At 40.2% G+C, this 23,266-nt stretch overlaps 2 protein-coding genes across 3 annotated transcripts in view; both read left to right on the top strand.

Moving 5' to 3' along the window:
- The window catches only part of MYCT1 (MYC target 1), a 33,925-nt gene extending 22,173 nt beyond the window's left edge, over positions 1 to 11,752 (top strand). Inside the window, 1 exon segment of the mRNA XM_009571640.2 lies at positions 394 to 11,752. Coding sequence (XP_009569935.2) covers positions 394 to 926 — 533 coding nt within the window. The 3' untranslated portion in view covers positions 927 to 11,752.
- Positions 11,753 to 15,666: 3,914 nt separating this feature from the next.
- On the top strand, positions 15,667 to 22,950 carry VIP (vasoactive intestinal peptide). Of its 2 annotated transcripts, none has more exons than XM_054062772.1 (6): positions 15,667 to 15,902; positions 16,234 to 16,355; positions 17,920 to 18,063; positions 20,080 to 20,199; positions 20,819 to 20,927; positions 22,237 to 22,950. In XM_054062772.1, the coding sequence occupies exons 2-6, from the start codon at positions 16,243 to 16,245 to the stop codon at positions 22,243 to 22,245; spliced, it is 495 nt and encodes a 164-aa protein (XP_053918747.1). In that variant the 5' UTR covers positions 15,667 to 15,902; positions 16,234 to 16,242; the 3' UTR covers positions 22,246 to 22,950. The 2 variants fall into 2 exon arrangements, with proteins under 2 accessions (XP_053918747.1, XP_053918746.1); XM_054062771.1 differs by having other exon boundaries at positions 15,808 to 15,902; positions 17,923 to 18,063; positions 22,237 to 22,939.
- The last annotated feature ends 316 nt before the right edge of the window (positions 22,951 to 23,266 follow it).

Raw genomic sequence — 23,266 nt, 5'->3', positions numbered from 1 at the left:
AGCCTGGTGTTACCCCCTTCCCCCATCAAATCTCCTTGGCAGTTTTATAACAGAAAAATATTGGGGTTGATGGGTGATTCTGGCAGAGACTAAAGACTTTTCCCATGCGTTGGTACAGAAAATAGCATTAAATGCAAGCTACTTTCTGGAGGTTCTTGAATTATGCAAATTAAAGAAAATTCTCACCATATAGTGAATGCACCATATAGTGAAAAATTTTCACCATATAGTGAAAGCAATCTGAACTGCTGTGTTTGTGGTTTAAGGTTTGTGTACTACATATAAAGACACTAGGATCTGTTTATCTTTTAAGGAAGCTTAAATTCATTTTCTGGCAGAAAATCCTTCAGAGTTAATGAAATAACTTTGCTGTGTATTTTTGCTGTATTTCAGAGCAGATAACAATAGCCTTCACAGTATCCATGGTGGTTGGACTAGTGATAGGAGGGATCATCTGGGCATTGTTCACTTGCTTGTCCCGTCGCAGAGCTAGTGCCCACATTTCCCAAGGGACCTCCTCAGCTTTCAGCCGTCGGTCCAGACCCTCCTCCCCTGGCCACACTACCGGAAGGACTGGATTTTACCGCAATAGCAGCTGTGAACGTCGGAGCAACCTCAGCCTGGCCAGCCTCACCTTCCAGCGACAAGCCTCCTTGGAACAAGCTAACTCTTTCCCCAGGAAGTCAAGCTTCCGCGCGTCCACCTTCCACCCTTTCCTTCAGTGTCCCCCCCTCCCTGTGGAGACGAACAGTCAGCTGATCACCCTCACTCCCACAAATACCACCACAACCCTTGTGGGAAGCACCACTAACAGTTTAAGTCGACCTGAATTCCACTGGTCTAACAACACCCTCCGCATCTGCCACTCCACACAAACCCCTCCTCCTGCCTATGAAACCATCATAAAAGCTTTCCCAGACTCTTGAGCTACGTCCTTGCTGCAAATACACACATGCATTTTAGGAGGAACCTTAATCGTCTCAACCATTTTCTGTGCACAATGAAGATCTTCTGAAAAATCTTTGGCTGCCATTGCAGAGTGGACATACATTGCCAAAAGGTGGGATGCAGCAGTTTCTTAGAGTGCAATATCCCACTGTCTAAGTGATCAGTTGTCTTTGTACCACTGGCTCTAATTTACTGTCCTGCCATATGCCTGCATAATTATAGTGTTGCATCTTTAATTGTAACGATTGTATCATTACTTTAGAGGAAAGAAAATGCTACCACATAAAAAACAGATCATCTATAGAAGAAACAGATCATCTATAGAAGAAACAGATCATGTTAGGGATAACTGACACACACATTTAAAAAAAAAATAAAAAAACCCAAAGAAATTCCAGGTTTACATATCACATCCCAAGGATGTTAAATTTTCAGAGGACAGTTCCCATCAATCACAATAACCTCAGACAGCTTTTGTTTGAGGAACCTCAGACGCAAACCTTGTAGGGGATTTAATGTCACAGTGCTGGCTGTGGTCATAGGCATCCTGTTCTGCTGATTGTAGAGGGTCTTAAAAGACTTCACGTTTGGGCTACTTGTATAGAATTGCCTCCTCAGTATGGGAAAAAAAAGCTGAAGTATACCAAGCTTCATGCAGTCTCAAACATATTAAACACATGTAACAAAGAGTTTTCTGCCTGTAGCCAGCAGAGCAGGTGGTCTCATTTTAATACACAGTAAAGCTGTATGGGAACAGAACTCCTCGTGTTTCATTTTTCTAGTTCTGGTTATCAAGATAAGCAGCATGAGAGACAACTATTTTTTTTTAATTAAGTTTCCTGTTTTGCTATGGGATTACTCATTTCCTCATTTCAAATTGTATTTCTCAAATTGTACCAATGTTTAATTCTTCCTGGCAAGTTATTAGCTGAAATCGTGTCTTTCACTAAACCAAGATTTTAGACATCTACAGCTGAATAATGGGATTGTAGAATTAGTTGAAATATGAATATAAATATGGAAAATTTAGTTGAGGTTAACATACTGTTATACGTGTAGCATGTCAAGCTAACCCCTGGCTTAGCAGACACTAATTACACTGATGTGAGAAGTCCAGGATCTGGAAACAGCTCAGGCAAATGGGGACTGCTTTAAGACTTACTGTATCAGTTTCCTGTTAAATATTTCATCCTCAAATAAAGGGTAAAGAATTTCCACAAGTACAGGAGCAGTCCTACTCCTCGCTTCCAAATAAGCTTTTTCATCCTAAAAGGGCTTGACAACTACCAGCCACAGGACTCCTGGTTCTGACGGCGTTGATCCCATGCTTCTGTAGAGAGAACAAGTTCTCAGCTGTCTTCTGGGAGGAACAAAGATTCAGCATCTTTTAAGAACACGCAAAATCCTTGACATCTCACTTTCTGGGCTTTTGGAGACCGGTAGCATGTATCCCTTCGCTGAGCTCAGCACCCCTCCGGAAGCACTGGTGTTGATCTCTTGACTGCAATCTTCCAACCCAATACCACATCATTTGCAAGTATGTCTACAAACACTGAACTTACAAGTGTTAAATATTGTAAATCACAAGTATAAGGCAAAATATTTTGCATGTATTTACTGACTGGCTTTCATTGTGTTATTTTTAGTGTGCTATGTTTTTCCTTCTAGAGGGATATATGCCATTGCTAGAAAACAACCCTTTACAGAGTTTACAGAGCATTTCACTGCAGACACTATGGGTTCTAGTACATGGAGGACTTGCTGATAAGACTGCAAAACTGCATTTGGCTGTTCACAGGCTGTGGACTTAAAATAATAGTGTGCTGGAGAAAGAAAGTTGTGTTATTTCATTCATTAATAATATATTTTTTTTTTTTCATTTGGAGTCTTATTGAGTCTAGTGAACTTTATTGCATGGACAAGTGCATTCACTGTGTCCTAGCTCTAGAACAGGTGATGCCACATATTCTAACACGCCTATGAAAAACAGAATTCAAGTCTGCCCCCTTGGCTTATTGAGTTTGGTGGACTGAGAAGATAACTTGGCCTACAGTGTGTACCCAGCTGGCCAAAATTACTTGCTCCTTGAGAGTGGAATCATTTCAGATAACTGAATTTTTACTCCTGTATTATAAATGCACATTACATTACAGTAGAACTTTCCATAGCAGATTGTCACTTGTATTACACTATATTTAGTAAAAAATGTAGAAACAGAAACTTAAATGTACTGTATATTTTTCCTTCTAAAAGCTATACTAGATACCAAAGCATTTTTTACTGTCCCCTGAATAAGGGAAATTACAAACACAGATTGTTTGGTGCATAATCAGTATGGCTATCAGATACACAACTACCAGTTTAAACAATGTCTGAAATTAATATTTTGCAAGCACTCGGGAAGCTTCAGAATGTGAAATAAAGTTAGATGTTATAATATTGAGCCCATATTTTTCCTTGAAGATAAATGTGTTGACTTGCATAAAAGATCCTTTAAAGGGAAGTGTATCATCTGTAATTACGCAAGGCAATACAGTTGGAAGTGAGAACGAAGATCTAGTCCTTCCTCTGCTTCTGTGGGGATACACCCCAAAGCTGAAGATGTTACATGAAATCAGCGTCAGAATTTGCCCCGTGAGGACACCTTCCAAGGATTAAAAGTGAGAATGTCTCTCACAAATAACACATTGGACAGGATCAACACTCAAACTGAACTGCGAGATTCAGGAATCATTGGGTGTTTGATATGCAAATGATTATATTAGCTCATTGTAATATTTTCTAGCCTTTTATTTGAATTTTAAAAACTGGGGAGAAGAGCTGAATTTAAAAAATGCATTACTACAGATTTCAAGATTTCAAAGCATTCACAAGCAATGAATTAAGCTTCACAATAATTTTGCATGTAATATGTTTTCACAATGAGAGGCAGTGATTAAAAGGGTGCTCTCACAATCACACAGGGAATGACAGGCAGTGGTTTGATCAGCCTCCAGATATCCTGACACCTTGTCCCAAAGTGAGCAGAGCTACTACTGCTCTTCATGAAGAGAAACACTATTAGATTATTGTCTATGTGCACAAAAACAATTGCTCCAGTTCTGGTTTCATATAAAAGTAAAAACTAAACTAGGCAGCATTCTGTCTGAGAATAGTAATGTTCCAGCGTATTTACAAAAGTAGCTTGTGCTATATTCCTTGACCTTTCCCTACTGATCGCCTCTTCAGACAGCTACTGATCATCATACAGTAACACACTGAACACGCTGTATCTCTGCCAAATCAAATTTTTAAAGTTCACTTGCAATTTACCATGAAGTTTTTGAGTCATCTCAATATCCATTCTTAAGAATAAACTGAAAACTACATTTACTGGAAATATCCTCTCAGAGATGAAATGACACATGCCAGAACCCTGACCTATAGGCACGTGACAAAATTAGGTGATGTCTATGATGCAGTACAGCTAAAAAAAAAAAAAAAAGAAAGAAAACACTAATTGGAAATTTACTTCTGCCAAGTCCAAAGCAGATTAAGAGAAAGCATCACTGACATAGCTTCACAAAGCAGGGCACAGAATTATAGAAATAAGCCTTACAAAGTGTTTTAAAACCTATGGGTTCATTTGGGTCTCTTAAGGAAAGTGAGTTCTCAAAGTAGTCGAGTGTTTGGAGTTTATGCATTACTTTGTGCATAATTATGTATTTACCTTTTTAGATGATGAAAAGCATGACAAGGCCCAAATATCTTTTTCAGTGGAATATTAATAGTGACTATAACTGACTAAATGATTTTCATCCAGTTGGGTTAGAGAATTTTGAGAAAAATGCTGCAGCAATCACCAGGTGAGCTACTGCTGCCAGCAGCTCATTTTGAAGCACACAGGGCAACAACAAGAATTTTACAGCTTGACTTTCTCCCTCACACTGTAACAGAACTGTAACCAGTGACTCCAATGAGGATCTCTGGCCTTGCTGTCCCTAGGTTGGGGCTGTGCATTGTTCTGTGCTTTTGCCCTGAAACAGAAGTCTGGCTTGCATGTCTCATTTTGTCTTTAACCTTTATGGAAGCTTTTGGCTCCTATCAAATTTCTGACGACGTTACTGCACGAGAGTGGCAGTGTCAGAGGGGCATAGAATGGATCACAGAGCTATGTCAGTAGACATGCTTCCTGTCTGCTTTTCCAGTGACATTCTGCATCAGAGACATATTTCATCTATTTAGCAGCAGAATCAAGTGATTGTGTGCTGAGGGCTGTGAAATAGCAGTTGCACTATTTTAGAGCAAGGAGTTCTTTTAAACAAGAGTAGCTTAATTATGAAAGGGATTACACAGAGTGATGGGACTGAGATAGCAGGAAATTGGATTTGCTGATTTAGGACATAACTGCTTGATGTACTCATGAGAAGGGACAGCGTAGAAAGGCACTTGAATGCAAAATTATTCATATCTAATTCAGGGTGGGGCCACATACATATCAATCAGCTTTATTTTATGGCAGTACATTGATGACTATACAGGAAAGGTGATGCCACTCTCTTGTTCCAGCTTGACAATGGTACAAATTACAGCTAGCAGTAATTTTCATTTCTTTGGACGTGTATGGAGAAGTTCACAATGGTTAGTTGTGCACTGAAACAGGATGAATCTTCAGCCTCTATACTGACTAGTCTCGGGCTTGTGTTGAAGCACACTGGAGAGGCAAAGAGGAGACCCTTGCTCTAGTCCTGTGCTGTATATCCTAGTGATCTTTTAATGTTCTTTTTGTAGAAGGCAAGAATTCCCTCTAAACGTTTTATAGAGGGACTGCAGATTTTTTCCTTATTTAGTCCTTCTCTATTTAGTTCCATAGTAAGTAGCATCTCTTTCTTTCTGTGGATAAACATGTTGATAAAAATACACAGATCTTCACTTTGTCCCATTCTTTTGTTGTTCTGCCAAGTAACAGAGCAGATGACTTTGTTATCCAGAGAATCACTTTGAGGAATTGATTGGGTTGCGTGTGATAAGCTTTCCAGCACAAGTTTGCCAGCATCAAAGCACATTTTTTTTTTTCCTGTAATGTCTTGGGCAGATGTCATGGAAAGATACAGACACCTTTTTGTCAGTACTAAGTGATAGATGTCACTTAGTAAACTTTGAGTTGCCCTACAAAATACTTATAACTCTATAATGCACAAATTCATAATGCAGATATTTTTGAACATTTTGGGTAACATGAAACTGACTACTGTAAAAATGCCTGTATGCTCAAAAAACATATTTTTGGGTGCTTGTATATACAGTAAATAAAATCTTTCAAAGTGTCTAAATGCTTCTAGATATTGAATGTCTTCTGAAAAGGAAATGGAACAATAAATATGTTCCTACATGATTCAATCATGTTTGAATTGTACTTGAACCTGCTTTAGGCTACAGGTATCCCTAGGGAAACCAAAAATATTGAGGAGAGAAACAGGGACTAAGAAAGCTCAGTGTACATTAAGATAGGCTTCAACTAAACCAAATAAGTTCAAGAATGGCAGATCTACCAGGACTTTGCAAAGTAAGTGAAGTCTGACTGTGTTTAATGTCCTGATAGTGTTCCTGAAAGATGCCTGAAAGGGTTTCTCCTGATTTGGTCACCTCTAATTCATAACAAGGCACATGCATCTGCATGCCTTCTCACAGAAATTTCATGAGCACCGAAGGATAAATATCATCACAGACATTTAAATGCATTTACAAGTAGTGTATAAATAGGTGTTCCTGCTTCTTTCAAGGTACCTGCAAGACACTGAATTGTTAGGTGACTTAAGAGCTACTTTCAATGTTGGGTATTACAAAGATTTAAAAACAGACCAAGAATGTTTCAGACAATCTTGTTGAGCTTGACATTGAACTCAAAATCTGAGTCATTAGTGATCAAAAACTTTGAACGCTAACTGTTCATTTATCTGTACAACAGATCGGAGAATAAAACAAAGGTGAGAAATATATCGTATTGCATAATGCTATCTTTTAGGGGTAGATTTGCAACTGGGGTGTGCTAGACACACAACTAAGTGCCTTGCTACACAAGCCCAATGCAGCAAAACAGATTGTTCTCACTTAACTTATAAACCCCTACATGATTTAACTGACCACTGGTGATTCAATATATACTGTTGTATTATTGACTGCAGTGTGATTACTCATATATTTAATAACTCTGCTGAATCAGAATATAATTCCATAAGCTACATCATTCTAGTGCCTAATTTAAGATCATAATTTGTATCAGCCAAGAGATTTCTGTTTGTTGAAAGTTTCTTCTCTGTGAAAACAGACAACTACTCTGCTAATCTCACCTGCCCAGTCACTCTTGGAGAACATCAAATTTTCTGTGAGGACACAAGGGTGATCCTTACGTCCTTATGCAGAAACACAAGGGGCTGACAACAGAGGGCATGGTGATTCAGTGCTTGGCCATTCTTTTCTATTATTTGAAGTGAGAGCAGGATTAAGAACTCCTGAATCATAGCTTTGTTAGAGTCTCAGCACTTCTGTTGTTCAACAGAGGTGTTTTTTGCAGAATATCACATCATCTCATCTCTATGGATGACATGCCTATGAAATAGGGAGATAGCAAGAAAGACTAAAGAGTTTTTCCAGAGTCTCATGCTGCTAAAGATCACTTCTGGGCACCATTTGGAAGATGTTTTAGGGATGGGTATGATAAGAAAGCTGAACAGAGACAGTTCTAGCACCAGATAGCCAGTCTCCCCTCTGGCTCTTGAGGTCAACATTGCAGTAATCCCGTTTATAATGAACATTGTCTGAAGACAAACTGTCCCCAGAAGGACAATCTCTTACGGACTTTTTATAAAAAGACTTTCTCTAATCTCCACTGCCCCTAGACAGCATGAGGAATTGACAAAATGCATTATATTCTGATAGATCCTGAGAGATCTTGCTTGGGGTTCAGTTTCATCTGGAGCTGTCTGGAAGACAAGGCAGATAAGTGTCTGAAACTGTTTTAGAGACTCCTGCTTATGGCTCATTTTCAGATTCTTAAATTTGTACATGATATGCATTGCTGACCTTGTTACCTTTTCATTATCAGGACGCTTTCATTTAAATATCTTTTACTGCATGCACAAACTCTGTAAGCAGAATTGTACGCAACCTTATGAGTACACATATATATTTACTGGGCAGTGTACACAGTAGGTAGCGAGGACTAAATTATTACTACACTGAACAGTAATAAACGCTTTACCTCCAAAGCTGACAATCACTAAGTTTTTTCCTAGTCAGACAGTTGTCAATCAAGTTGGGAGATGCAGCCTTTGCTTTGCTCAAACACAGATACCTGGACAACAAGTTGGTCTGAGGATGAGCTTTCTTAACTGTAAAATTCCGGGTGGAGCATTGTGCATAGGGGAATGGAGGCCAAGATGAGGCTATGGATTCAGCTTCAGTTTATGCTGCCCACTCTCTCAAAAAGCATAGCTATGCTATTCAAAATATTTGTTCCAAGATATGAGAGAAAGCTAAACCTCTAGTTACACGCTGGAAGAATGCTATATAGTTATTTTTACTGTGCAGCTATTGATGTAGCTGCAAGATCAGTGCATAGCCATCAGAGGCAAGATTCACATCTAGATCAATAATTTATAAATTCATGCTTTGGTACAATCTGTTTAGCAAATTTCAAGATGCTAGGGTTCATTGCTTAGGTTCAATAGTTAGCATAATTTTAATATTCAATAGAAATGAAAATACTACATTAGTTGTTGTAGCACCAGTGCTGAATGTTCCACTTGTTTCTGCAGAAGACACTTTCATTTATCTATCAAATAAAAAACTCCAAACAAATTGCAGAATATAATTATACACATACATGATGATAGCACAAATGATAACTAGCAAAGGTGTTGCTGTACCTATTAATCTCTTTTATCTTTATGACAATCTTTGCCTCCCAAAATCCCTTAGAATCCTAATAGTATTAAATCTATTTATGTGTATCAAATAAAGTGGAAGATATTGACTGCAGGACTACATTCACTGGAACATTCTTAACACTTTATGTAGGACAGAAAGAATAATGAGACATTGACGTATTGGTGAAGAAGCCAATTAAACAAAATGTAGGAGTTCATTATTTGTTCTGATGACCCATGGAGTTGAACTAAATGATAAACTAGGTTGGAACTGTATCTCTGCTGTCCATGAACACTACAAATGTTCTTCCAGAACTATGGAAGAACTAATACAAAAAACAGTGAAGTATAAATTATATAATTTATTATGGATGGTAAACGAACAGGTTGATACTTTCTTTTATATGGCTTCTCCATGGAAACTAGATGTGAATATAGATTTTTCAGAGCCATAATAGCATACATTAGGCTTAGAGCAGTGCTAAGAGACAGCACATTACACTATGCCCTTCATACACATGGACAGTTTTAGAAAAACTCTCTCAGCTCTTTTTCCATGAAGACAATAGCAGTAATTGCTTGAGACTGAAGCATTTTTAGCTTGTTTCTGCTATAGCTTTTAGATGGTTGCTTTTTTCAGCTTAGTAAATAAAGAACTTGTGATGATTAGGTCAGTTCAAGGGATAAAGTTATCCTGGCATAATTAGCATCTTAAGATGTGCCTTCCAGCCTGACTGACGTGGGTTTTTCTATACCCTGAGATGATATGTCTGCTTTCACAAGCTTCCAGACAGTGCAATCGTAGCAATGTTCACTGGGAAACACAAAAAGAATGTGGCCACGTGCACAGTCTAGAACCAGGATATTGTACTATACAAAGGGAAAAGGATCCATGAAAATTAGAGAAGCACAGATGTTATTGTATATACCACATGAAAGTTTCCAATCATACTGTTACAAATGTACCAATGGACTAAATTCTCTAGTACTTTGGGGGGGAAGCGTATTGGAATTAGTATGGGAAGTAGATAGGAAGGCAAATGGAGTTCTAACAGCTTGGCTGCATCTGGAGATGTGCTCCTAGCCATTAGTGTTGTTACTTCCTTGGATTGCCTGAGGTCCTAATGAATTTTCAGCCAAACTCCAGGAAGTGCGTGTCAACATTGAATTACAGTAAGATGACATACTCAAGCATGTTTGCTATCAGTCCTTCCTTCTAACTTTTGAGCTCCACTGCCTCAGTATTGTATTGGTTTTAATTTTAGCAGGTAATCTGAAGAGATTCTGGAGGTTATTTCCATTTTTGCATTCCTTTTGTACAGGTAGAGGCAAAGGGACTTCCAGAAGATATGATATAGTATAAGTGACAGCCCTGAAAGCATGGGGAAAATGTAAAGAGGCAGCTTTGAAAAATTGTTCTTAATATCTGTTTAGATGATTAGATATTAGCTTAGAGAAACTTATGTATGTCAGAATATCATAAAAAAATAAAGTGGCTTTTCAAAGTAGCTTTAAAAGAAATCTGGTTTTGTATCAACAAGTCGATTTCTGTAGAAAACCTCAAAACTCTGTGAAGTAAAGAATCAGCTGAAAATCAGTGGAAAGCTGAGTCTGAAGGCTGTGGCATCTTGAAGACACACATTCTTGACATATACAGAAGTTCTTTTATATTTACAGAGAAAAGGAATGGGCTGGGTCAGCTGCAGGAGGAGGAACATATTTTTGGTGATGAAAGTATCATCTGATCCTTGACTGAAGGTTGAAGATCATAATAGTACTGGTAGGAATAGGACATACTTCAGATAGCTTGTTAAAAACAAAGAATACCCAACATGACCAAACCAGAAACTGTTCTGCCCCTTGACAAGCTCTGTATTGTCATATGATTTTCTGGGTTTTAAAGTGAATGAAATCATTTAAACAATTTAGGTGAAGCATTACAAGGAGATTGCTTTGAAAGATAACCAGGCATATTAAAGCTTCTGTTAAAGCATGCGTAGTCACAGATCTTCCTTAGGAATAAGTGCAGAATACATGTGTCTGATATTGAGAGGCGGATGACAAAAACATCATATCCATGCTAAAGAGTGAGTAGGAATTTGGACTGACGTTTCTAGGACAGCTGCATACCAGGAACCAGATGGACAGGAAGCAGTAGTTCTAGCACATACCACAGAGCATAAACACCTGGAGAATAAAATATCTATCCCAAACTGCTTCGGAGTCTTTGAAGGAAGCTGAGATTGCACTCTGAGGTGAGGGAGCAGATGGTATGCAGACACAGAACTAACCTACTAACAATAAGAGTTTTCCTAGGCCTCATGATAGACAAGGGAAAAACACACTTTGGAGTGCCACTGGAGTCAGTGGCAATCCTGCATGCATTTGCTCATCATGATATCCACTGCGAAGTTTTGATTATGCATGTCTGTGTTAACATGTCAGGACACACTAATACAAGAGGTGGAAGACTGGCTGGGAGTCATGGGCATAATACAAATGTTTTGGTGATTTTGAAAACTGATTTTGACAATTGTTAACCCACACAGAGTCACACAGCAAAGGCACCTGAAACAGGAGGGACTTGTACGTACAAATGTTGTACAAGTGGGCATATTTGTTAGTATAATTTACTTCTTGTAGGAGTTTACTCCCTTTAATGACCCTGCTCCAAGTATACACATTTCTGACCTGAGAACAAGGCTCAAGACAGGTGGGAGCGGCAATGAGGACTCCCCATGTGAACCTCTCACGGTCTGGCAACTGAAGAGAGAAGCACACTTCTTCTGAATGTATCTGTTGTAGGAAGCAAGTCAAGAGTTATTAAGTGCAAAATATTTGTCTGTGTTTTATTCACATTTCTGAGTCTGCAAAACTGACTCTGGCTAAAGGTATGATGGCATTTCAAATAAAACTTACCTAAAATAATGAACTGATGTTTTCTCCCTTATTTCTCCTGAGAAACAGAGATAACTGCAAAAAGAGTGAAGCTGGGACAAGTGTCATCAAGCGACTCTATCAATTTTTCCCAACCAGGTGATGAAATGAGAAATACGGATAAACCAATGAGAAATACGGATGTTTATGGGAGAGTGGGACCAAGCAAGGCAACAGGGTGCTGAGAGCATGATTATGCTTAATCATGCCATTAAAGGATTACAGAAGGGCAAGTTAGCTCATCACTTTGTATTTGCATTTTTCACTCTTCACATACAGTTTCTTGACACTTCTCCTATTATCTGTTTTGTGGAACTTGGAAAAGTTTTTCTGCTAGCTGCTGAATGGTAATGCTCCATCAATCTGCTCTATAAGCTCTAAAAACTCACGGATCAATGTGATACGGCTATGGGATCAAAGGCAGAGTTTCTGAACGCATCTACAGAAACATGAGCTGTAATGCACAAGGGAGATTCTGCAGACCCAATGATTCGTAAGGCACAGCTCATGAGTCAGTAAAAGTTTCCTTTTCTGACATAATACACAAGTCCTAAAACAACTCATTATTTTTTCTTTTTTTTTTCTCTTTTTTTAAAGTAAAACTGTATTTCTGTTGTTGTAATTTCACTTTTTAAAATACATTTACATGAAAAATCTGGTAGCTGCTAACCAGGTCCTCCACGGAACTAAGCAAATTTAAGAGGGTTTTTTTAGCCCATCAATTTCAGGACAGTTTTACATGCTAAAATAGTAATCAAATATAACAAACCTAAAAACTCTCAACCCTCTTTCCTCTAGATGATGTAGCTATTTTAGGTAATACTTGATTTATATACACATCACACAAGTTTGTATACAAATGGTGAGAGAAACTTTCAGACAAGTTCCTGCTCTTCACTCAGTCTTGTCTTACTGGTTTTCCATCACCCCCATCATTTCCATCATTTTATTATTATAATCCTTTTTTTGTGTTAACTGGAACATTAAATAAAATAACGCAAGAGTGAAGAGTAACCAAAAGATATTTGGTAACATATAAACCAAAGATAAAAGGTTCAGCAAAAGTGGAGCTGCTATGCATAAAGATTCCTGCAACAACCACTGCAAAATACTTGATTTCCCAAGAGTTGCCTGTGTCTAATTATCCTGGAGGACCTCCCAAGCGCTATCTCTTTCCATGTAACACTTTTCTGAAAGAGCAGAGTTTCTGTCCGTAGAAGACAGTAGGCATTACCATCCAGAAAGGATCCATCTGCCTCCACCTAAGAGGACTCACTCAGGCCTCCTACAGGGGTCTTTTCTCTATCTGTTTATAAAGAATTAGTTTCTTTTTAATGACTTGCTCTTATCTAAACACCTCCAAATTATGTGGAAATAATACTGCATGTAAGCTTCAAGAACAGAAACGCTGGAAAAGATAGCATTTGGATTACTACCCCAAGCCCTTCTCAGTCATCCCAAAACAACCTCCCTCAATGAAAATCCTCTTGTGAAAGGAGAGAAAGGACTAAAGAAAAAGGGAGAGGTAGCATCTCTTTTTCAGTTTATCTTCATTCAAGAGGAGGAGACAGTGGGTGCAGCAGGGTATTGATGGGAAATGAAGACTATTGCTAATGCACTTGAAAAGGGCTTGGGACATCTGGGGTCAATTTGAAGCTCTACTGGAGATTTCCTGAACAAACAAGGAGAACCCACTTGATCCCCTGATGACTCAAATTCTTGTCTATAGAATAGGGGAAACAAATGGTATTGTAAGACTAGATGCACTAAAGATTGCTCAGATCAGTGCAGGGGCTATAGACAGGGTTTGTTTTTTTCCAGTGCCACCCCTAGAGAGGTTGAGAGGCCATTTTAGCTACCAGCCCTACAGCAATCACTCCCTTGTCCAATCCACTTTACTACCTGCGAAAAGGGAGCAAAGCTGCAGCAAACCAGATTTACTAGGTATGGTAAATAAGTGGATATGGTGTCATAATGTGTGGTAAAAAAGTACTCATTTACCAGTGACTCTCAAAGGTTTCTTCGGCAGTGCAGTCTATATACATTTCCTCACAGCATGCACAGCCACCTTTAGAGCACACAGTAGCAGCTGACAACAGATCTGTTTTTCACATCTCCCATAGATTTTATCGGCGGTTCCCCTCCTCCTTCCCAGGGACCACAGCCCACAGGTCTCCTGCGAGATTCCCCTCTCCAAGCATGCTGAAAGGAAACTTTTTTCTCCGGTTCCTGCTGCCAGCTGAGATTGGGCTTTTCCAGCAGCGGCACCCTTGGAGGGAGCAGGGCTGAGAAAGAGCCGGGCTGATGAGGAGCAAGGCAGGAGGGCTGGGCACCCGCAACCTTGGCAGCCCCTCAGCAACCAGGAGATGGGTTTCTCCTCCCCTCTCTTCTTTCAAGCGTTTGGGTGAAGTCCATTGAACATCGCCACGCAGGTCATGCGTAAAGCATAACGCGCATAAACCCTAGCTGGGATTTCAAAGGGATGAGGGCAATACGGTGCTATTGATGCTCATCTCGCTGTTCCAGAGCAGAATTGCATCTTCGACCTCTAGTTATGTAGTAACAAGGGGAAAATTTCCTGAAATTAGACTACTGCAGGAACTCTGGTTTTAGTCACAGCTGTCATCCGAGAAACAAATTTCCAGGCATTTTTAATCTAATTCACTTAATTTTTATGTAACTGAATTAGAAAATGTGATTAAGCATCGCAGAATTGAGCTTGCCTAACTTTTAGTGAAACATGAAACAGAGAAACTTATAACAAGTAAGAAGAAATGGTGAAGTCTCTGTATGGATTTGGTATAATCGTTACTCACTAAGTAGGAGGATTAGAGGCACAAAAGCTCAAGAAATAAAAAATAAAAAATAAAAAAAAAAAAAAGAAGAAAAAAAGAGGATAATGACCTTTCCAGCTAAAATTCTCGACGCGATCTTTTAGCAGGTATTTCATGGCAGGCACTCGAAACACGGTGCGACACTGAAGAGGTGTTCGCAGGAACAGCCCTGCCCTGCGGGTCGCACGCCCACTTGTCCTGTGCTTCTTTCCCCGCTGCCCACAGATCTCTTTGAGGCAGGGAAAACTCGAAGGCAAAAATCGAAGGTTTGAAACTATCTGATTCTCTCTTGCTGTGGCGGTGGCTCCAGCCCCGCGGTGTGGGCTTGCGACACGTTAGCGCAGCATCCCTGAGAGCACTCAGGATGCTTGGATGCTCCAAGCGGTGCTTGGATGGATGGGCGGGGGGGGTATCCGTTTCCCACGAACCATACGTGTTGAACGAAAGAAGGGAAGACTGGCGAACATCCCCCTCCCTGGTAAAATCAAGCTAAAACCCGTAGAAAGGCTTAGTTTTTAAGACCAACAGCGCAGCCCCTGCGTGTTCAGGTGCTGCGCCTTATGCGAGCGGCGGCTCGTCCGACAGCGCGTTCCGGGAGGGGACCCCCGGCACAGACGGGAATGTGGCGGGGACAGAGAGGGGCCAGCTCGGTCTGAAAACACCGGCGGAGGGCGAGGGAAAGCAGCAGCTCGGGGTCGGGCAGGAGGCTTCGCGGCGAAGCGCTTGGGGAAGGAGAGAAGAGTCCCGGGGGGTTGCAGCCACCTCCCCCCCCGCGGCTGCCCCGGGTGCGGGCAGGGGGATGCGGGGCAGCTTCCCCCCTCTTAGCCGCCGCCAGCTCTGCTGCCCTGCGAGGCGGAATGACGCTGCCGACGGGCCCCTGCTCCCCGCAAAACTAACTCATTAATATAAATCAAATAAGGGGGGGGCAGAGGAGGGGAGGTAGGGTGCGTGGCTGCTCATGAATTAAATATAAGTCTCTGAGTGTCCTGAACAAAGCGACTGTCCCCTTGGGAAGGGTGACGTCTCCCCAGTAACGTGATTGCTTCTTCGGAAGCAGAAACGTGTAAACGCTATAAAACGCGGCGGCGCGGCGGGCAGCTCAGAGCGTGCGGCGGGACGGAGCTCTCCTCTTCTTCTTCCTCCTCCTTCTTCTCCTCCTCCTGCACCGCCGCCTCGGCAGCCGCGCATCCCGGCAGGGCGCGGGACCCCAGCAGCGCAGCCCCACGCTCCGCTCCCGCCCAGCCCAGCCAAGCGCCACCGACGGACTCGCGGCTCCGTGAGTAACTTTCCCTCCGCCGCAGCGCGAACTTCCCAGAGGACGAGGAGGGCACTCGCGGATCGCCCTCCCCTTCTCCCCTCCGCGGCCGGCGGAGAGCGGGTCTGACCGCCCAGGGCAGCCGCGGACGGACCCCTTCCTTTTACGGCTTTATAAACAGATCTGTATTTCAGAAGGCGTTAATCGCTAAACCGCGGGCGCTGCTGCCCCCCGCACGGCCGCCGCCGGGGGTGCCAGCTCTCCCCTGTGCCGTGCGGGTCTCTCCGCGCCCGGGGGCCATGCCCGGTGCGGGCGAGCGGTCGGTGACGGCCGCGCTTTTTTCCTTTCGCAGGTGGCGTCCATGGAGCACCGCGGCGCCTCCCCGCTCCTCCTCGCCCTCGCCCTCCTCAGCGCCCTCTGCTGGCGGGCACGGGCGCTGCCCCCGCGGGGAGCCGCCTTCCCGCCCGTCCCGCGGTAAGGGAGGGCGGAGGGGACAACGGCAGCCGGGGGTGGGGGGGAGGTGGAGGGGACAACGGCAAGGGCCAGCTTTTCAACCGCTTCCAACCGCTCTTTGTTGGAGTGGTTGCTCGGGAAGTGGTGGGGGCACGTCTCTGTGCTGGAACTTGGGTGAAGCGTGCGAGGCCGAGCCCAACCTGCCCCGTAAAAGCTCCCTGGGACACCCCCAAAGTCACCCGCAGCCACGCGAGCCAGCGGTGACCACCCTCTGTGGAGACGGCGTGGGGGGTGCGTGTTAAAATGTGCTCCAGGACGTGATGTGTGTCCACCAAAACAGGCTTTCGTTGTGGGAAAGATCCTTTATCTAGGAAGTTCATCTAGGTGGAGTGATCTTTTAAAAAGAGGGGAAAAAAACAGGCAACATGGAACGTTAAAAATTGCTGAATTATGAGTGAAGGAAGGAGTTCCTATGGACCGATGTGTAGTTTTTCTGCTGCTGCGTGCTTTGAATTGTTGAAGTTGTTATCAGTTGTCTAACTAAATTAAATCAGGTGCCAGAAAGGTGAGTTTTACATTTTGGTAAAAGGAGCATAGAGTGTAAAAAGACCAAAGGAAAAAGGTATAGCAAAACAACACAGTGATTTTCAAAAGGTGATACCTGAGCCACAGCCACTTCAGGTTTTTTACCAGACTGAAGTCTTACATGTCCCAGATACGTAAGTCGCCCTATTAGCAATGATGACTGTAAAATTACAAGGGCAATAGCTTATTCCAGTTTTGGTATATGATTTTTGCGCATTATCACACACAGGGGTTTACTGTAGCAATGGGAGCCTCTTGTCTACCACCAACCATAACAGCAGCTGGAAGAAAAGTGTGATGCTAGTCTGCTGCTTTGTGGTCAGGTGGCCCTTGATAAAATACAACACATCACCAGAAACAGCAGTTTGAGAATATGTGAAGTAACTGCAAATCAGTTTATACAGAGCGATTGCTGTGATACATTTTAAAAGATTAAATGTGAACCTTTTTTAACTTGCAAGTAGCAAATTAATTTAAACATGAGATGATAAAGTCATATAGACGTAAATGGCTGCATTTTATATTTAGTTTGAAGTTCTTGAGGGTGTATTTATTTTCTTTGGAAAATTCCTAAGAAACATTTCAGTGCACATTTTAGGTCGTAATTGGAAGGTAAATACTTCACAGGAACTGTTTCTGCTATGAGTGGGTGGAAACTGGTAATTCCATTCATCATTTATATAAAATATAGTTGTTATGAAAACTTGCATGATTGTCACTTGAGCTGTAATTGCCATACATTATGCACTGTTCGCTGAAATAAATTGTGTGCAATGACAACATGTATCTAGAAAATATGCATTAAAGGGAAGGATCTGTTATATTGATTACTGTATCACTGAGCATGGGTTATACCTGAAAATGTTTTATCCAGACTACTTTAAAATGCCTTACAGATTAAAGTAGGTAGATGTGCATTTTGGCACAAAGCAGAATGTAAGTTGCAGTGAAGTGTTGCGTGTCCTCAGCTAACTGTTCTTCACATGGTTTCCTTCTCCAGCAGACTGGGAAACAGAATGCCATTTGATGGAGCCAGTGAACTCGACCATGTGCATGGGTCATTAAAGTCTGAATCAGACATTTTGCAGAGCACACTACCTGAAAATGAGAAATTCTATTTTGATCTGTCCAGAATTATTGATAGGTGAGTTTCCTTATAAACATAAATACAAATCATGAGGCACTGCTTGAATTATGCCAAAAGATCAATCGCATTTTCTGACAGAAATAGGAAAGGAAGAATCAATTACAGAAAAAAAAAAAAAGCAAACCCAAACCCACTTAGCCTCTGTGTTAATAGTGGTAGCAGTAGGAATATCTGCAGAAATGTTGATTGTATCATTCTAACATGATGAATTCATTTACTTTCCAGGAAGAGCTAAAATGTTTATTGTAAAATCCTGGAACTTATTTTATGAAATTAGCTTAATTTAATATGTACAATAGATAACTTAAGGAAAACATTTTGTTTAAAAAGTGAAAGTTATCCAAATGATATTAACTCAGGTGGTACTGTAGAGTTTATTTATTGTCCATTTCAGAAATGCAAGGCATGCTGATGGAATTTTCACCAGTGTCTACAGCCATCTTTTGGCTAAACTTGCTGTGAAGAGATATCTGCATTCGCTTATTAGAAAACGAGTTAGGTGAGGTGACACTTACATTAGGTAGAGTTTTTTCCGAGGTGACTTCACTGGCATTTTTTTACCCTTCTGTACCTAAGTTCTCATTTTTGAAAATTAGAGATAATGAAAAAGAAACTGATAAAATGATGGGGGAGCTTAAAAATCCTATATGACAACTTAGTGGTGTTTGTTTCTAAATGAATGTTACTATTTATTCCTGATACAGCAGTGAGTGTTAGAGCAAGAGACACTGCATATAGTGCTGATAATAGCTATTGGCAATATTATTATGTTTAAAACACCAGTTTGCTATTTTTTTTCTCTGGTAGTGGTTTTTACTAGCTCGGTGGATGAATGGCAAAAGTAAACACAAAATAACTGATTACTCAGTTCTTACAGAACAATAAGGGAATGCTCAGTGAGGTTAAGAAACAATCGGCTTATGGTGAAGACAAAATGAATTATTTTGTTTTTACTCTAACATATTCCCAGATACTTGGGAAATCTGTATTATGGAAGTATTTGAAAAAGAATGAGGCAAATCTGTAGACAAGGGATCTGGATGCAACTACCAGGCCAGGTTGTTCATAAAACAGTGGTTGCTGGATGCTGGGAAGGATCATTGTATGCTTCCCTTGTTTTCGTATCCCTAAGCAGCAGCTACTGGGCGCTCTTGGGAACAGGATAGTAGAATACTTTGGCCTGACCCAATATGATAGTTCCTTTGAGTGCCTACTTCATATGCTCAAAAGCTGAGTGAAAATTAGATCCTGCTTTTATGTCAGTCCTGCCTTGAACATGCAGTGCCAGTTTCTCATGAGCTCTAAACTAACACAGATTGTTTCAATCAGAACACACTGAGACTTCCCAAGATAGTGCATGAAAAATAGGCCTCCAAGTTAGTATTTCACAAGATGTGTTTTGTCTCCTTGTACCTCCTTAAAGCAAGCATTTAATGCTACACTTTTACTTTCCTCAGAGGCAGGCTTAGTCCTCACTGAGTTCAGTATGATCAGTGACCAGGTGCTTTAAGAGTGTTCTGTTACTTAAACCAGTCTGCACCTTGGGATTGTACTATAATATATTTATGGAAGTGATAGAAATCAAGATAAAGTCAGCAGTAACTTAGGCTAGGAGGAGAGACTGGAAGTGGTCGTAAAATCCACACTCAGCTGTTTGATCCTGCAGAATTCCTGAGAGAGGGACTCTAGAAATCCCTGAGTATGGCTCCTGATTGCATGGGCAGTGGCAAAGTTGAGCAGGAGAAAGAAATCAATGTTATGCCCCAACAGACTGAACACTGAATGTTAGAATTTGATCTTTGTAACTAGAATACATGGTAAGCAGCAGAAGCAGTCGTTTTCTTTTCAACAGCAGAAAGATCCAAAGTCATAGTTCAAAGTGTAAACTGAAATGAAGATTTGGTTTTATTTAGCTAATGAACATTGTAAAATTTGTTTCACTCATTTAATGGTATTTTATTTTCAATGGGTATTGTCTGTTATTTTTTTTCTTTTTAATTGTTGTATTGCCAGCTCCCAGGACAGTCCTGTCAAACGTCACTCTGATGCTGTCTTCACTGACAACTATAGCCGCTTTCGAAAGCAAATGGCTGTGAAGAAATACTTAAACTCAGTTTTAACTGGAAAAAGAAGGTACTGAAAGGAAGCAAAAGTATATTGTTCCCATACTTGTATGGCATTAAGACAGAAATGATTTATACCCACGTGTATATACAGAGAGAACAAATAAAAGGCAATGAACTTTAATGACTTTATAGCGTAGTTTATAACATAGTTTTCAAATACAGACAGTGTTTACTTCCAGACTGGAACAGACACTACAATCAGATTAGAATAAAAGAATAAAGAGGAGAGAGCATCTGGCAATTCTAAAAACCTTCTGACAGATTCTTATGGTTTTATGTACTGAGAAATCCACAGAATGTGAACGACAGTTTATTTATAAAGAAAATGCACTGTGTCTTGAAAAATTGCCTTTAAGTAAGGAAAATTTAGAAGTCCCAGGAAGAGCTAATCAGTATAGGTGAGAAGTCCTGCTTATGTTTTTGTAGAACTTACATTGTGTTTTTGTATTCATTCGTTTAGACAGCTTCTTTTAGATGCTGTGTCTCTTCACCTGTTAAAAATACTATTTAATAACACTTTGATTAAGTGGACCAGAACATGCAACAGCTACAGTTAGCAGAAAGCTTTACTTGCTTATTTTCTCTTTCTTCTAAGACCAATAAAACTTGTTTCTCACCCACAACAGCCAGGAAGAGCTAAATCCAGCTAAAGTTCGAGATGAAGCAGAACTTCTTGAACCTTCCTTTTCAGAAAACTATGATTCTGTAGATGAGCTGCTGAGGCACCTTCCACTGGTATGCCCAGATTTTCTTTCCTCTTGCTATCTGTTACTTAACTTGACCCATAAAATGAGATTGATCATACATGACGTATAGCTGTCAGAAAAGAAGAATGATCCATGAGAGAGTCATGTTCCATGAAATGCTGCATGTTTCTATAAGGATTGTGTCTGCATATAATAATAATTTTTAATAACAATAAGTAAGTTATCCGATGATCACTATTATTGAAAATTCCTAATTTAGTGGTACTGTTAATAATGCACTTAACTCACTTGGGTGTTTCAACTGCAGCATAAAATCTGAATTGACTCATTTTTAATTACAAAGATTATGATTTCTTCAGAGAACAAAATCAAGAATATTTCTTTTAATTAAAAAAGAAAAAGCTGTACACATTGTTTAGCATGTATTTCATTAGAAGGGAGTTTCCCCTAGAACTAAGAGGACCAGTAATGTCAGCCCCAAATGTGAAGAAAACACTCCACACCCATCTAAGATGTGCGGCAGAGGGATCATCTGACATGCAAATATTGTAGTTACTGCTTTCCATTTAGCTACTACCATTTTTCTAAAATCATTCACAAATATGTTTCTTAGGTTTACTGAAATGTAAACCCTTCTACATCACAGCATTTGCAGGGACATAAAATTGAGAGAGTAATGTAGAAATGAATCAGGCTTTGTATTCTCAAAAGTGTATTATAAAATTAATGGCAGGATGGTTTTTGGCTTTCAGATGTGTCTCAACTACAAGTAAGAAAAAGGCTACTCTTGAAGATAACTTTCTTTTGGGCAAGGGGAGAGATAGTAAAGGACAGATAAAAGAAAAGACAGTTCTCCAAACTGTTGTTTCCTTCCAAGATGGAAAGAAAATGTTATTTTCCTTCCCTTTAATTTAGCAGTTCCCCTGAAGTTCCCCAAAATTAGAAAATGTGTAAACTGCTTATTCCACAAGTAATAAAACCATTTGTAAGTGATGGGGTTCAGTAAGAAGTGTTACCAGACAAGATTATTGCAAAAATACCTGCTCCTGGATTTTGCACCTTCTAAAATTTCTGGCATTGACTGGGTGAGCTGTTCTGCACAATAGGCCAATGTGCAGTATCATCTTTGCCTAATACTTCAACTTTTCTTCCTTATCCTACAGCCTTGTCTTCTGGCTGTGATGCAGATCAAGCTCCTGCGAATAGCTCCATCTCATGAATGTCAACAATTGTTTTATATCAAGTGTTATCTCTTGTCTACTGTCTTCTTTATACACCTCATGAAGCAACTGGTTATGAAAAGCACTTTTAAAGCATCTTTCTCCTTTGCCTTTCAGGACCTCTGAAGGACACCTGGTAACGACTATAACAAGAAGAAGCTATTTTTGAGTTCCACATAGTATTTCAAAGAGGTGACTTTAGTCATCAAACCAGAACAAATATGTTGTGAAGTGAAAGTTGTGATATACTTGTTTCTTATGTAATAAAAGTTGATATTTACATTGTAAATATTACTCTAGAGTTCTCTACTGAAAGCTGTACATATGGATGCCAGTTTAACTCATAAGAAGTCTGTGAGTCCATATGCTGTAAATCCTTTACTTCAATAAATTCATTTGAAAATGAGTGTGCAGCTGAAAAGAGCTCATCATTACTAATTAATTGACTTATTTTAGGTGTGGTACAACTTCAGATAAGCCTGTACGATAATAGGGATACATTTTTGTAGGGATAGCTTCATAAACAAGTGTAAAAATCTGAGGAGAAGGATGTGCAAAGTGTGTAAAAATGCATTAAAAAGGTCTCTGTAGTTTACTGCTGAGCAAAAAAAGGCAATATACAAATTAATTACTATAATAATTATATTAAGACCAGAGTTGTATGCTTTATTTTCAGTCATGCTTTGGAGCTGACAAAGCATGCAAAGAATGTTATCCCTTGATTCATTTGATGCCTAAACTCATCAGTTATTCTACATCTAATTGTCTGTAGCTTTGAAGATAAAACTATTCTTAAATATAAAACAGACCTGAAGACCCTTTGTAGTTTTTTCACAATGAGTGTAATTTACAGAAAATGCAGACAATAAATCATTTTATTATCGCAGCAAACTATTACTGGTTTGAATCAATGCTACAAGTACCTGAAACAGTAGAGGTCCCAGTAAGTGGTGTTGCTACTATGGTAATAGAGGAAGATAGTATTTTTTTAACTAAACTATACCACACTACATTAGAAAAACAGGCAAGAAAGCCCCCAGTCCCTATTTCTTTAGCTTTATGTCACTGTATCTTAGTATGGAACTGGAAATTTGCAGCTGATTCACTGCTGCTGAGAATCAGAATCTAGTTGTACTTTATTAAATTT

Source organism: Cuculus canorus, chromosome 3, assembly GCF_017976375.1.
Source record: "Cuculus canorus isolate bCucCan1 chromosome 3, bCucCan1.pri, whole genome shotgun sequence".
Taxonomy (NCBI): domain Eukaryota; kingdom Metazoa; phylum Chordata; class Aves; order Cuculiformes; family Cuculidae; genus Cuculus; species Cuculus canorus.
This window is presented reverse-complemented; position numbering and strand designations above follow the sequence as displayed.

What these genes read in the sequence shown, in the direction of transcription:
- VIP (XM_054062772.1), top strand. Translation starts at nt 16,243, where the DNA reads ATGGAGCACCGCGGCGCCTCCCCGCTCCTCCTCGCCCTCGCCCTCCTC. An exon ending in GCCTTCCCGCCCGTCCCGCG is followed by an intron (nt 16,356 to 17,919) that starts GTAAGGGAGGGC and finishes TTCCTTCTCCAG; the next exon opens with CAGACTGGGAAACAGAATGC. An exon ending in GTTTTAACTGGAAAAAGAAG is followed by an intron (nt 20,200 to 20,818) that starts GTACTGAAAGGA and finishes CACCCACAACAG; the next exon opens with CCAGGAAGAGCTAAATCCAG.